Genomic DNA, 15,090 nt, shown 5'->3' on the forward strand with positions numbered 1-15,090 from the left:
CATGCTATCCCATGTGTGACGTTTACACAATAAAAGTGCAATGCGAACTACCTGCAGGTCGACATTCTGTTGTCAACTGTCATGGCGTGCAGACGGGTCGCGGAGCACATGCCTGACCAACTGAGTTTTATTTATTACCTCGCAATACAACAACAGAACCTAGACGTCACAATGGCGACGAGGATAAAAAACGTAAGAAAAAGAAAACAAAACCGATGTAGTTGCTAAATATCCGACAAAAAGTGATCAGTTTGAAATTATTTTTCAATGAAAGGGAGGGAGACAAATGACCCAAATAGCACAGGTATGATTGACCCAATGTGGACTTAAAATATAGCTCTGAGCACATAAACATCTTTATAAGGTACACTTCTGGTACTTAAACTATATTTTGGTCGAGAAAAAAACTATTTTTACGCAAATAGTATTACTATAGGGCACATTCCAACGTCTTATTCAGTTTAAATACTATTTAATGCGTTTAGCTTTCCAAAAACGGGTCAGTGAACAGAAATTAAGCCAAATACGGTAAAATAAGTTATTATAAAATAGAAATAAAACTTTTATAGCGACTGTGAATTTATGGAAGCGTGTAAAACTATAATTAAGCTATACGTATAATAAATAAACTGTCGCGCATATTGCTGTATAGTGCTGAATATGTCTGTTCACCGGTAATTTATTATAGGTAACTAAGTATACCAACGTGGTGCTGTCTGCGTTAACGGTTGTTGAAACAATATCTGGGTTCGCTGTAGTTTATTATTAGCTCACAAATGTATCAAATTAAGGGCAAATGCTTAATAAATACTTCACATAATAAGGTTTATTACTTTTAACCGGAAGTTATCTACCAAAATAAATAATAAATGTACTCTTTATTTCGAGTTAAACTCAATAATAATCAATCAGCTGCTAATGCTGCTATACAATATGTGCTACTTAGTTTACGTGCTACTTAGATATGCATTTAAATTATTTAACCAAATGAGCATAATATATTATCTGGGTCTTGTTTCTATAATGAAAAAGGAAAAATAAGTAAACAAACTGATACTGTCGGTGAAATTTGTCGTAAAGCTCAAGCTCAATACGAGAATTCTCCAAAAAGGGAATTTATAGTTGTCAATGTTGTTGTGTTAATCTGATGGGTAATATTGCACTTACCCTCCTGGGGCCCAGCCATACAAGGAACAATCTGAACTTGCTATTGAAATCTGAATCTATAATGTAGAATTCAGGGTTGATTTTGTTTTGTTTAAAATGGAACGAAGCAAAACAGATGCAACCGTGCTACAATTAAACACAACCTATGTCGCTAAGGAGCAAAATGTTATTGTTACGGCGACGCTGACGGCGAACATTGAATCCTGAACGAAGCGAGGGATTCTAAAATGGAATACTGAGTTTAGTGAGGGATTCAAGGGTTAACGCCCAAAGTGAAAATAATTTTGCTACCATGTGACCCATACTATTTTTCACATCACATAGTATATAAGAAAAAAAAAAGTCTAGTCTAAAGAACTTAAAGAGTCTTAAGAGTCTAAAGCGTATAAAGCGTCTAAAGGGTCTAAAGAGTCTAAATAGTCTAAAGAATCTAAAGAGTCTCTAAAACGTCTAAAAGAGTCCAAAGAGTCTAAATAGTCTTAATAGTCAAAAGAGTCTAAGGAGTCTACAAAGTCTAAATTAGAGTCTAAAGATTGTAAGAGTTTAAATGGTCTAAAGAGTCTATAGAATCTAAAGGGTCTAAGAGTCTTGAGATTATGAAGTTTAGAGTCGTACATGTATGCAGTAAACAGATTTTCCTGAAAATAATTATATAAAAATATCCATTTTCCGAATAGATGTAAAAAATTCAAATTTTACCGACCTTAGAAAGTATCTACTTACCTACTTCATCTGGTAGGACCGTGGGCCTTGGGAAGGTATGGTTCATAATTCTGCCGCGCCAGCAATGATTACACGGTGATCGATTGCGTTTGGACACTCATGAAATGCTTACCCTGTCCTCCTTAAATAAGTTATTTATTTAAAAACGAGTTTTCAAATGCAAGTACCGCGGTTATGGTGGTGGGGCAGGGTTGCGGATGCCGACTATGGTGTGTTTAAAATGACTAACTACACATTGACACAACCTTGCCTGTAAATATGACAAACAGGCAAAGTCGAGTTTCATAGACTGAAAAGCCAAAGGTATTAATGCATAGTTTATGCAAGATACGAGTTCCGTATAAATAAATACCTACAATTGGAGTGAAATCTCCGCGAGTGCTGCATGGGATATCGGCCCATGTAGTGCAAATGATAAGTTCTTCAAAATTAAAAATTTATATATTTCAGGAAAAAATCCATAAAACATTGTTAGTAATATGTGACTATAATTAACCTTAAAGATTGAAACTCAGGTTATTGTCACAAAGACTCGTGGAACTTTAATGTAATATCTTGGGGTCCAATCCTATGTATATGTGTCTACCTGTTCTGTTTTTACACGTTGTGTTACTTCGATAACTCCTTAAGTACAGAAACCCGGTAGTTAGAAGGTACTTACCTAACGCACATGTTCCGTGCTTACTTACGGATAGTTTTACAATGATGTCTTAATTGTACGCTTTAGAATGTGCCTAAGTGTCGTGTGCCTGCTAGCTGCGAGCACTCCTCCAAGTACGCACGTTTTAGAAGCTAGTGTAATGGACATTTTCAAAGTTGCTGTCGACGAATTACACTAATACCTTTCACGGAAACAGATTTGGTATGAACAATTCATAATTCGACTGATGCAACAGGAACTGGACTTTGAAAATGTCTAATCTAATCTATTCCTAATGATTCTAAACGTGATTTCAATGCGGAAAAGGAAAACGATCTTATTGACAGATTGGTTGAAAATTGAGCCTCCGTGGATCTAAAAGAAATGTTGAATCTAGGGGTTTCAGTTACAATAAACAAGTGATTATGGAAAAAATATAGATAAAATGTTAGGATGCAACGGAAAGTGTTTTGGGCCAACATAACAAACAGGTAGACAGGATTGCGATAATGGCGCCGCCTACCCCCTAAAAGATAAAATGTGCCGGCATGTGATAAATGTGCCTACAAAGGCCAATTCAAAATGCAAAGCACTAGGACTAAACGAATACCGATAAAAGTCGACGGGCCGACTAGATAAAAGTCCCGAAATAAATAAATTACCTAAAGCCAATCAACTAATTTTAGTGCCATAAGAACACATAATTCTATAAATTGACAATCAGGTCAAAGGTAAATTAAGGGTAAATAAATAGACGCTGGGTCTGTCACAATGCCACACATCGTGTAGGTATCTAAAGTAAATGCTGAAAATAAAAACAAAGTACCAATCTGTGGCGATGCGTGAAACCTTGCACTCCCACTGGGCTACTTTCTATATGACTTGTTCCTAATCGTGAAAACATACACATACGAAAATAGTAACCAAGTTCGTAAAACGGACTGCCAAGTGATGGCATCAATATCGGACAATTACCCAGATAGCCATGAGTTTTAAGTGTAATAAAAAGGCACGTTAGAGGGAAATTTATACTGTGTACGTATAAAACCCTAAGGACCAGACGTGATCTTGATTGCACCAAACTACAGTTTGCCAAATTGAGGTTGAGATTAACAAATCAAACAAACCTTGTAAATTGAGGTTGCAGATCGAACCTCTTTATATTTTCAAGAGTACATATATTATATTACATATATTATCAGAGAGTGATTTACTTAAGTCGTTGTTTAATAATTATCGTACTTTCGGTACTTAGTACCAAATATGAACGAAAACCCAAAATGGCCTAGGGTTTTATTAAAGCAACGGAAAAATAATAAAGTAAAGTGAAACCGTGTTCATGGTAATGACATTCCATTGGTTCCTTGTAAAATATAAATAATTAGAGTTAAACAATATATGCCACAATCAAGGCAGGAAAATGAATATACACAAGTGCTAGTTTTGCTCTATAATATATTTTTAAATGATTGAACCTAATGGAAACAAAATGTCTATAAAAATAATAATAATTAATGTGACTGTAATCATGATCAAATTAAGACTGTATATTGTAGTCAAGGGCTACTGTAGACTATAGTCAAGGCTAAAATCAACTTCCATTTAGTAAGCAAGTATTGGAGTTGTTTTCATGACATAAATAATCTCATTCATTATATGAGTAACAGTAAGTTGCTAGATTAACAGAACAGGTATTGATCTGTATTCAGCAAGTATTGTAATTAAAAAACGGTAATAAAATAATATATCCAATCCAATGCAATTTATAATAATAACGGTCAAATATGTAGGTACCTACATCATTATACCTGAGTAATAGAAATCTACTTGTAGGTAGGTATAGATCATGGTTGCGTAAATATCATACCAGGCCGCGTAGCCGGGATACCAATCGCTTACGCTCCGTAGCGATCGAAACGCAGCTGTCACTGTCGCACTAATATCGAAGAGTGATAGAGAGACATAATGCTTTTCGTTGTCGAAGCGATGGCGATTGTAACCTTGGCTAGGCCGGCAATACACAAGTAAAACTAAACAGGTTGTGGTGTATCTTGTAAGACTTTTTACCTTATTTAACATTGGACCATTTACGTATATTATAAATTGCATCCTATCTATATATTATACTGTATTACCTATCAAACAAGCCAAGTAAAACTGAGGCAAACGGCTGTTGCCAATAAATAATGTACAGGTACGAGATGTTATTAGAAAGCAACCTGCTTGTAACAATTTTATTGGAAACTCTTGAAATAGATATTAATGTGTGAAACATGTACATAGCTTGAATGCAAATGGAAAAACCTAGAAAATTATAAGCATCCAAAGAAAATATGTAGCAATTAAGGTTAAACTCGTAAGATATTTAAACCCGAGTTATCAATGTGAATAAAAGAAAACAGACTCAAAACTGCAAAAAGGAGAAGGACAGGGACTGACATTGTAAAAGTAAAACCATAATTGTATTAAAACACTTTATTACACTACACAAGTACATAACAATAAGAGAATTATAAAGAGAATATAATAAATATGTACAAAGATGAACTTATCCTTTTAAGGGGTCTCTTCCAGCTGACCGCTAAGCAACTGAGAGAGATACTAGGAAGAGTTCTAAATATTCCAAGATTGATATTGTTAAAAATGTTTATCGTTGAACTGTTGAGAAATAAATATATATACATCTAGCCGAGTTTCTTCCACCGGTTCTTCTCGGGTCTGAGGTTAACGCTGTTTTCCGGACCGGTGGCAGTAAGTCGGAATTAGAATCTAAATTAACCTAGCAGTTATAAGATAAACAGATGTGAGATGGTTGAACTATTGTTGCATAGCTAACGCATAATGTAAAATAAATAAATCATTTATAAAAAGGAAGAGATGTGACGTTTACACAATAAAAGTGCAATGCGAACTACCTGCAGGTCGACATTCTGTTGTCAACTGTCATGGCGTGCAGACGGGTCGCGGAGCACATGCCTGACCAACTGAGTTTTATTTATTACCTCGCAATACAACAACAGAACCTAGACGTCACACCATGTTTGTGTCACACAATAATGCAAATGATTAAAGTCATTCATCTGATCAAGTTGATAACTTTATGACACCGAAATATCAAATCATCAAAATCAAAATATGCCAAAATATGGTTCTGGATGCTAAATGATACTATCCGAAAGGTAATTCTGCCAAACGACATTTGTGCCAAGTAACATTATACAATACTAGGACTAATCCCAATAAGGCCTAGTTTACCCTCTGGGTTGGAAGATCAGATGGCAGTCGCTTTCGTAAAAACTAGTGCCTACGTCAAATCATGGGATTAGTTGTCAAGCGGACCCCAGGCTCTCATGAGCCCTGGCGAAATGCCGGGATAACGCGAGGAAGAAGAAGAATATCCTTACTTGAGTTCTGTTACATGGACGGTGCTAAGACCATGCATCTGCGCCTTCCTCAAGGACAGCTGCAGCCCGTTGCCATCTATGATGATGTCGTCCAGGCTGATGGGGTCTATCGAGGGCACGCCCAGCTCCGGGATGCCCTTGGTGAACTGCGGCAGCGACAGCACCACCTGCTGCTTCACGCACGCCGCGAACTCGGGGTCGTTGTAGTTGCATTGTTTGATGTAGGATGCTGTAATCAAAGATGGCCGTTAAAAGTCTTGTGTTTTTCTCATACATAGGTACCTAATATAAGAAGACAAAACACGTGTGATCGATTCTCCATACAAATCTAGTCCCCGTTTTCCTCTCTGAACATTAACATTAAGGAAAATACTTACCTATGTGACTTTGTCAGAATTTTTGTTGGAATTTCAGATAAAAAGGACCTTATTGCATTTGAAGCATAAGGACCCTTCTGTGCTGGAATGCCACATATTTTGGCGCGATTTGATGTATAACTACAGCTATGCCATGCCCCTCGGTTTGATTTGCTGATTTTGTATTTGTAGTAATTAAATTAGGTTAGTTAAATATTTGTACGTCACTGTATGTATTTCGTTTTTGATTTATTTTGTTTTTGATTTTCTGTTCTTTTTAAGCATTGTAATTTAATGGATGACTATTATTGACCTTTTTTATGTAGCTGTAGCATTAAGGATGACTCGCGCTACACTCGCTACAGCGGTCCGGCTCCAGGCCCCTGTTTCACCAACGTGACAGGTGCGACGAATTGTAAAATCACTGTTGCTGACGTCACAGGCAGCCATGGGCTACGGTTACCGCTTACCATCGGGCGGGCCGTATTCCTGTTTGCCACCATCATTGTATTATTAAAAAAAAACTTTATGATATCGGAAAAAAACAGATATTTCTCTTGCTAAGTTTATGACAATTGTCACAAGAAACACTACAATTGTCACGAAATTCCGACATATACTCGTAACTCATTACCTGTCAAGAATTACCTACAATTCTTCTAAATCTTTGACAATTGTCAGAAACTTCGCAGGAGAAATATCTGTTTTTTTCCGATATAATAAAGTTTTTTTAAATAATACAATGATGGTGGCAAACAGGAATACGGCCCGCCCGATGGTAAGTGGTAATCGTAGCCCATGGATGCCTGTGACGTCAGCAACAGTGATTTTACAATTCGCCGCACCTGTCACCGATGTGAAATTGGGGCCAGGCCGGGGCACCCGACACTTCAGTTTTATATAGGAAAGATCACGTGACCACCGATCATCTGTCATAGAAAACGAAGTATAGGAAGCCTCGTCCTGGGCCCGGATCGTTCTAGCGTGAGTCATCCTTTAATACGTCTTAGTTATATTTACAGCTGTTGCTATCCTGAATATCAATAAACAAAAACTCTACAGTAAAATGTCATTCCATGGAACTTGCTAACTATGTAATAGTATGTAAACAAAAGTCACAAGTAAATTCATCAAATCATCAGTCAGAGATAATTTCAATATGGTGGTTTGTTTACAAAGTTAGCAAGTTCCATAGAATGACACTTTAGGTACAGTCAACTGTAAAATATGGGTGTAGCCAACTTATTCAAAAATATGTCCCATAGTTCTTAATTCGCTGAGTTAAGAGCTATGGGACATATTTTTGAGATGATTTGTGCACCCATGTTTTTACAGTTGACTGTACTTACCTATACTTTGAGTTTTGGACGCACCTCAAGTGACTTGCCGTAATGCTTATAGCCTTAGATTAGCATTAATATTATTAATAATCACGTTGACGTAATAATATTGTATCCCTTAATAATAATACATCCTAAGTGTTTGCAATTACGTGTTATTATTGCACTTAGACTAAAATTGAATAAGATACTTATCATAATATTTTAATTGCTTATAATATATATGATAAGTATGAAGCAAAAAATAAGACAATTAAATAACAAACCAGTTTTTTTTTGTGAAATAGAGTAATATTATAATAGAATTACCTGCATACACAAACAATTTGTATCATAAACTGTAAATTAGAATTCAAGGGTGCACGATATTTTTGGCGCGTCGTTTCATTTCCAGGTTCGAAATGAGTGCGCGTGCAAGTCAGTGGAATGATTAAATTGTTTTAAAATAATAACAAGTACGATTATGACCGTGTCTGTTTCTTAAATCATAGGTCACTATCCGTGATCCGGCCGGATAGTAAAATAATGGCCGGATAGGACGGATACCGGATAGTAACCGGATATCCGGTGCATCTCTAGTTATTTTGTTATGGTTTGACCAAAATATTAAATAAAAAATACTCAAATATGAGAAAGGCGCGCGGAATTATAGATGACATGACATACAAAAAAAGAATTTGAAATTGAAGTCGGTTAATACCTAACAACAAAGTAGAGTTTTAACTACTCGTAATATCGGAGAACATAATTCAAAGCTTAGCGAAAGATACAAGCAATGAATTTTTCAAAAATCCTAAAGTGAGTATACCTACGTCATCAAAAAAAAGTATGTAGGTACAACAGAATTAATCAGCGTTGACATTTAAGGATGTGATATTATAAAATTATCAATTTTATCGATTTATTATATTTATTATATAGAGAGATTAATTAATATATCGATCGATATATTAATTAATCTCTCTGATAACTTGATTGGCAAGTTGGCAAGCAATCACTGGATTACTTAGTCACTTTTTTTGGACCATGAAAAAACCCTCCAAGCAGTGGGACATTAATTATGCCGACATACAACTTTCATTCGTTGTACAATCAAGTGTAAAAATATGGATGTAGAAATAATCTCAAAAATATGTCAACAACTAAAGGACATATTTTTGAGTAAGTTGTTTACACCCTTCTTTTTATACTTGACTGTACCATCGCCCACACCGTTAACTATGCATCGGTGGATTTTACAGTGAAACCCGGTTAATTGGCACCTGGATAAATGGAAAACCTCAATAATTGCAACCAAAAGTCCGGTCCCGGTCCCTTGAGACCAAAAGGCCTCTATAATTGAAATTTTGGAACCTCTATAATTGCAATTTAGATTTTAGTGCTTTTCATAATTTTGCCTCTGTAATTGACCACCTGCCTAATACCTAACCTGGATAATTGCAATCTCAAGGGACCGACCAGTTTTTGTCAATTAACCAGGTTTTTCATTTAAGCAGGTCGAGTCAATTAACGAGGTTCAAAAAATCTTTGTGTCAATTATAGAGGTTTTCATTAATAGAGGTTACGTTCTGACAAATTTCTTTTATGGAGGTGCAAATAACCATTTAAAGTAGATTTACACGCTTACGTTCTTACGGGTTTCTGGTCTATATATTGCTTCTGTCTATATTTGCACTTTTACACTACATTAATTACCACTTTATTTTATTATCATTTGGGTTAAAAAAAATCCCTTGAATTGTAGAAGAAAGTTTTATTAGAAAGTAAAAAGCATACTTTGTTTTTTATTGATCAAAACTATTTCATCTACTACAGGCTGTGATAGATACCCAATAAATAAATTGAATTCTGGATGGAGATATAAATAAAATGATCATTGCTAATTAATTATTGTTTCTGCTGTCTACAACTACATTATTTCAATTACAGAGATAATAAGTAAGACTCGTTTCAATAATAGAGGTAAAAATAACGGATTCTTTTAGCAGTGTCAATTATAGAGGTCTTAAGTTGCGATGTGGTCAATTACAGAGGCAAAATTACGAAAAGCACTAAAATCTAAATTGCAATTATAGAGGTTCCAAAATTTCAATTATAGAGGCCTTTTGGTCTCAAGGGACCGGGACTGGACTTTTGGTTGCAATTATTGAGGTTTTCCATTTATCCAGGTGCCAATTAACCAGGTTTCACTGTACTTACTTTATGATAAGTCCTACTAGGTACCTATGCAATAATTGGCTATTACCTACAAGTTCAGATGCAATTGCTATTTATGATCATTGCTTGAACTTTGTGGTGGGTAATATGGTAATATATTTTTACGATTTACTTGTAATGAAGTACAGTAGTTACAATAGCTTCCGAGACATGTTATATTTATAGGTACACCTCTGCAAATTTAAAAAATGTACGCCGGCGCTAAGGGTTACGTCCCATAAAATTTGAATTTCTTATTCATTATTGCTAAAAATAATTATGACAATGTGAAAACGTTCCTATGGTCAGTGGGAGTACTACCTTAAACGGACGATTTATTAAAATACTTGAACGTTTCTTGAATATATTTAGTTGGATAAAGCATTTATTATAACAATCATAAGTAATACATAGGCAAAGGGTTAGGTAAAGGTAATACATATGTGTGTAGGGTAGAAAAGTGGTTTCAATCAATCGATGTGTGGAAGGGCGGATATATTTAGTGATAAACGGGATACAATATATCTTAAAAATGTTGCGCTAAAAGTACTTAACGCATAGGTGTATGTGTGTCTACAGACTTTCGGAGGTTATTGGTTTTAAGTCTTCTTTGTCCTTGCCGTTATATACGAAATTATTTTATTAGCATTGGCACTTTGATAATTTATTTTTCGCAGAATTGGTCAGCGTCCGCGACCTTCTTAACGCCGCCGCGATGCAAAAGTACCTAATGCTGCTGCAGTCAGCATCCGCATGTCACCTTCATTTAAATATTAGCCAAACGGTGCACGGAGATACAATAATATATTTTACTGGTATTTATAAGGTAAATATTGTTTGTTTCTAATTAACTGCATTACCTTGATTTTAAATTTCTAGTTATGATATAACTACGGTCAGTGTCAGAAAACGGTCATATTTAAAAATAAATTACTTAAGCTTACATTTGGTGGATACTTTCGTCCTCAAAATCTAAAATATCAACAATGATTTGAATTTTAATTCCACACATTTAGCTGATCTCATTGAATACTGTGATATAATTATGTTAATATTTATATTTCGTCCTATTAATATTTCGGTGGAAATAACAAACTTCGTAAATAGTTATTTGTTTTACAAGGGGGCAAAGTTGTTGTTTAACCGCTTGTGCTAATATTGATACCCGAGCAAGCGTAAGATTAAAAAATGGAATCTTGAGCGTTGCGAGGGTTTCAAAGCACGAGGGTTAAACAAAATTTGCCCCCGAGTGAAACACAAAATTTTTCACCACACCAACCCGAAGCAAATATTAAATGTAAAATATCAAACAAAATCTAATCCAAATGAATGTTATTAAATATTTATCATCCAAAATCATCATATAAAGGTCAATTCTACCAGCAAACATAAGAAAACAACTCAAAATTTGCATTTGATTACTTTGCCTCACATGTGGATAAAATGCAACTTTGCTATTCATTTTTGAAGTGCAAAGTAATTCTTTCCGAGCTGGTGTGGTGAAAAATAACATTTTCTAGGATAAGAAATTTGTTGTTAAAAATATCTTAATACTGGCCGTAATCTGCTATTTTTGAATGCATTACAGAGGATTTCTGATGTATTTAACATTTGAAATACCCCGTGTTCCATATAGCCCCACGAGACTGGAACTGAAACCTTGACTGGCTACGAGGAAATTGATTTCCATGTCATTGTCATCCATCACACATCGCGTAACGATACGTGTGATTTTTTTTAAATTACCATAAGGCCAATTTGCTAGTACTTTATTAAGAATATTAATTAATAAAAAAACATAAAATTGAATAAATTAATAAAAAAAAACATATAATGAATTTGCTCTGCATTTTACGTGTAAGTTTCTCAACTTTTATAATGCAGGTAGCATTTAACTACCTACTTGTTATTGTGACAAAAATGTCTTAATTTAATTTGTCATTGTTTTTGGTTTTTGTTTGTTTAGTATAACTTGCGATGCTCACTGATTTACTTTTATTTTAGTTTGTATTCCCATAAAGTGAAATGTACAATTTCTTTTGAGTAAATCAAGTTCTTTAAGCAGAAATTAAAGATATAAAATTTTATCATAACGGAACTGTTTATTTTAGTATCATAAAATTAGCCTATTTCGCCTAAAGTGTGCGCCATCAAAATGTGAGAACGAAGCTAGCTTACGTCCTGACCGGTTTTAATGACGGTTATACTTATAATTTCAATGCCATTTCATTGTTTATAATTTTGAGGATATATTATTATTTTATTACTTTGCCGTTGAATATTAAAACTAAATTATATTCACACTTTTAGAGTTCACGGTCAGGGCTAAAATGTTTTTCAAACTCAATAGGTTGGATGACAGAGGTGACATCCTAACCACCGAGTTTAAAAAATCCTATAGGTAGTTTTTAGACTAATAAGTTCTATTTTAACCGATAAATAAAGCCTAACAAGTTCCTTTTTAGCCCTCGCCACGTTGCGGATTTTCGATGGAACTAATTTATTTTAATGGCAATTATTTTGTTTGACATCCGACATTAAAAGTCATTGAATGTCACCGATGTAAACAAATCGAAAATGATTGTAAATATTTCAGGATAATAATAGATTTTGCAATCAAAATGCCCAAAAAAATTCACACCGATGCTAAACAAATAATTTTAAATACATTAAAATACTTGCGACAGAAAAAGGATACGGGATTCAGTAGCATTCCATTAAACAATGTTGTGAAATTATTTGTTGACATGACGGGTACTGATTTTCATAGTGAGTTTGTAATAAACTGGTTAGTTTTGTACTAAATATGAATATTAATTATTAAATTATTATTTTTCTCATTTAAGGCGTCTTTAGTGCTATAATCAAAAATATTTATTATAAGAATGAGCCATTACCACCACGAGTGACTGAATCTGGTAAATATATATACGGAGGTCGAATATTTAGAATCAAATTATGGCGGATAGGTAAATTATTCATACTTAATTATCAACTAAACATGCTCTTTCGATTGGGTTTCGATTGGGAAACATACTTCTACAACTCACATGTACATAATTGTATACCTCACTCGCTCTTGCACGATGCCAATACACACTGTCCCGACTATTCATGACGTACACGTATTGTTGCTATATGTAAGCTGTTTGTAGCGACATTATATCAGGGCTAAAAAAGAACTTGTCAGGCTATACATTCTAAAATTGAAGGTTTTGAAAACAGTCACGTTGAGTAGACCAATGCAAACATTTTATAACCACATTGTAAATTAGAAATAACGGAATGAAACGGATGAACCGCGATTGTAATACTAATTAAATTAAAACATGTCTACAAACTAACTCTAAAAACATGCTTTTAAATAAAAAACCCCATCAATATCGGTTCACCTGCTTAAGAGCTACGGTGCCACAGACACACAGACACAATAGTGATCAAACTTATACCACCCCTCTTTTTGCCTCCAGGCTTAAAAAGGGAGGTGGGTAAAGGTAGATAGGATTAAGGTATAAGTATTTGTGTAATAAACACGTTGATAACGCCAATCGATACCTACATTTTTTGTTTCGTTTGGAGCTTGTCGATGTATAATTTTGCTTGTCACCTTGGCCAGGCCCCACGATATTTCAAAATAATAAAAGCAATAAAGTTTTGGGTGTAATGGCTCCACCGATTATACATCAGAGAATCTCTCGCAAACTGCATGTTATTTTGATAACGAATCTGCTATAGTTATTCATTCAGTCGCACATATTTAGGTCCAGATCTCGCACTCTCTATACCAAACTTTTCATTTATGAAATATTTCAGAAATCACCCATCGCTCATCTACTAAAAAAGTTTACCCGGTGTTATACAAGAGGTTCATTGGGCTTCTCTTCAAAGTGTGTATTTAAGTAGGTACTTATGTTTGTAGGTAGGTACCTATTTACAAACATAAGTATTTAACTTTTTTATTTATTTATTTGGTAAGTATATAAGGTCGTAAACCTTAGTTTACGACGCCACAGGATGGTTATGCCTAATACCTAGTCAGCATAGGTGTATTGCAACACTATTTTATTTCCGAAATAAACATTTTGTATTTATGTTTATTATTATTTTGCTATTTTGTATTTAACGTGGAGGAAAGAATGGGTTATCGTTTCATACAAAGAATTTGAAGAATAAGTTGTCACTCCTGAGAACAATTATTGTTCTTCACAAAATGATAATAAGATAAGGGTTTAATCAAAAATTAAATTTAACAGCCCTTAACTTTGTATATGTCTACAGAAGAGACGTGCTTTGCAATATGAAATAACCAATTGTAAAGTAAGGTTTGTGATAGAGATATCAACACCACCATTTAGCACACTAAATCCTTAAAACTTGATTATATACTCAAGGTACAATATTATTTGTCTCACTAAGTATAGTTCTAACTCACAAATGACATTGAATATCAAAATTACTTACGCAAATACGCATCTTCGCCGTTTACGTTGCAAAATGCCGCAACCAGAACCACTATTCCGTACGCGATCATCGTAGCAATGTCACTCGGAACAACGGCGACGAATGATGTCCGTGCGAGGACTGTGTCGCAACCGCGATGAACCACCTTTATGTATGGACTGGACCTGTAGCTGTGGCTGACGAGTTTCAAGCTAGCTGCGAAGGTAGCAAATAACTAGCTTTTTTTGACACGCTAGGAATACGCTTTTTTTCATGACAAAACTATCCAGGGTCAGGGTCACCCCGGTTGGCTCGGCGTGTCGATCAAAACTGGGTAGGTATCTAAAAATACGAGTATATTTACATGCATACCTTGGTTCAAAGATTAATCTATGAAATTTTCTCGTGTTTTAGATTGAATATTGGCTAATATTTAGTATCAAGGGTGAAATTCAAATTGTAGCGGGATTTTGTTTTGGTAATTACGTATTGCTTTTTAACATTATCTTATGTGTCACATTTGGTGTACTTTCGTTTCGGCCTAATACATTTCGCCTAATTTCACTTCCCAACAAACTTATCGCAATAGTTTCATTTCCCAAAGGAACCTTTAGCAAAGTTACACTTCGCATATAATTTATTTGGTCAAATTATCATTTGGCATGATTTTACTTTGTCAAATGTTATTAGGACAAAAACTTATTTAGCAAACGTTTTTTATTGTCTAATATTATATTCCAAAAAGATGTTTGGTCAAAATTGTCACTTCGCAAATTTGACAAATAGGCATCTCTATTTAAAGTACTTTTTGTTATGTTATAATA

General features: G+C 34.6%; 1 protein-coding gene across 1 annotated transcript in view; it reads right to left on the reverse strand.

Moving 5' to 3' along the window:
* LOC134666401 (circadian clock-controlled protein daywake-like) overlaps nucleotides 1–14,436 on the reverse strand; it is a 41,301-nt gene extending 26,865 nt beyond the window's left edge. Inside the window, exons 1-2 of the mRNA XM_063523529.1 lie at nucleotides 14,288–14,436; nucleotides 5,935–6,163 (exon numbers count right to left, since the gene is read on the reverse strand). Of these exons, the coding sequence (XP_063379599.1) occupies nucleotides 5,935–6,163; nucleotides 14,288–14,357 (299 nt within the window). The 5' untranslated portion in view covers nucleotides 14,358–14,436. The remainder of the gene's footprint in view (nucleotides 1–5,934; nucleotides 6,164–14,287) is intronic.
* Nucleotides 14,437–15,090: the final 654 nt, after the last annotated feature.

This window comes from Cydia fagiglandana, chromosome 8, assembly GCF_963556715.1.
Source record: "Cydia fagiglandana chromosome 8, ilCydFagi1.1, whole genome shotgun sequence".
Taxonomy (NCBI): domain Eukaryota; kingdom Metazoa; phylum Arthropoda; class Insecta; order Lepidoptera; family Tortricidae; genus Cydia; species Cydia fagiglandana.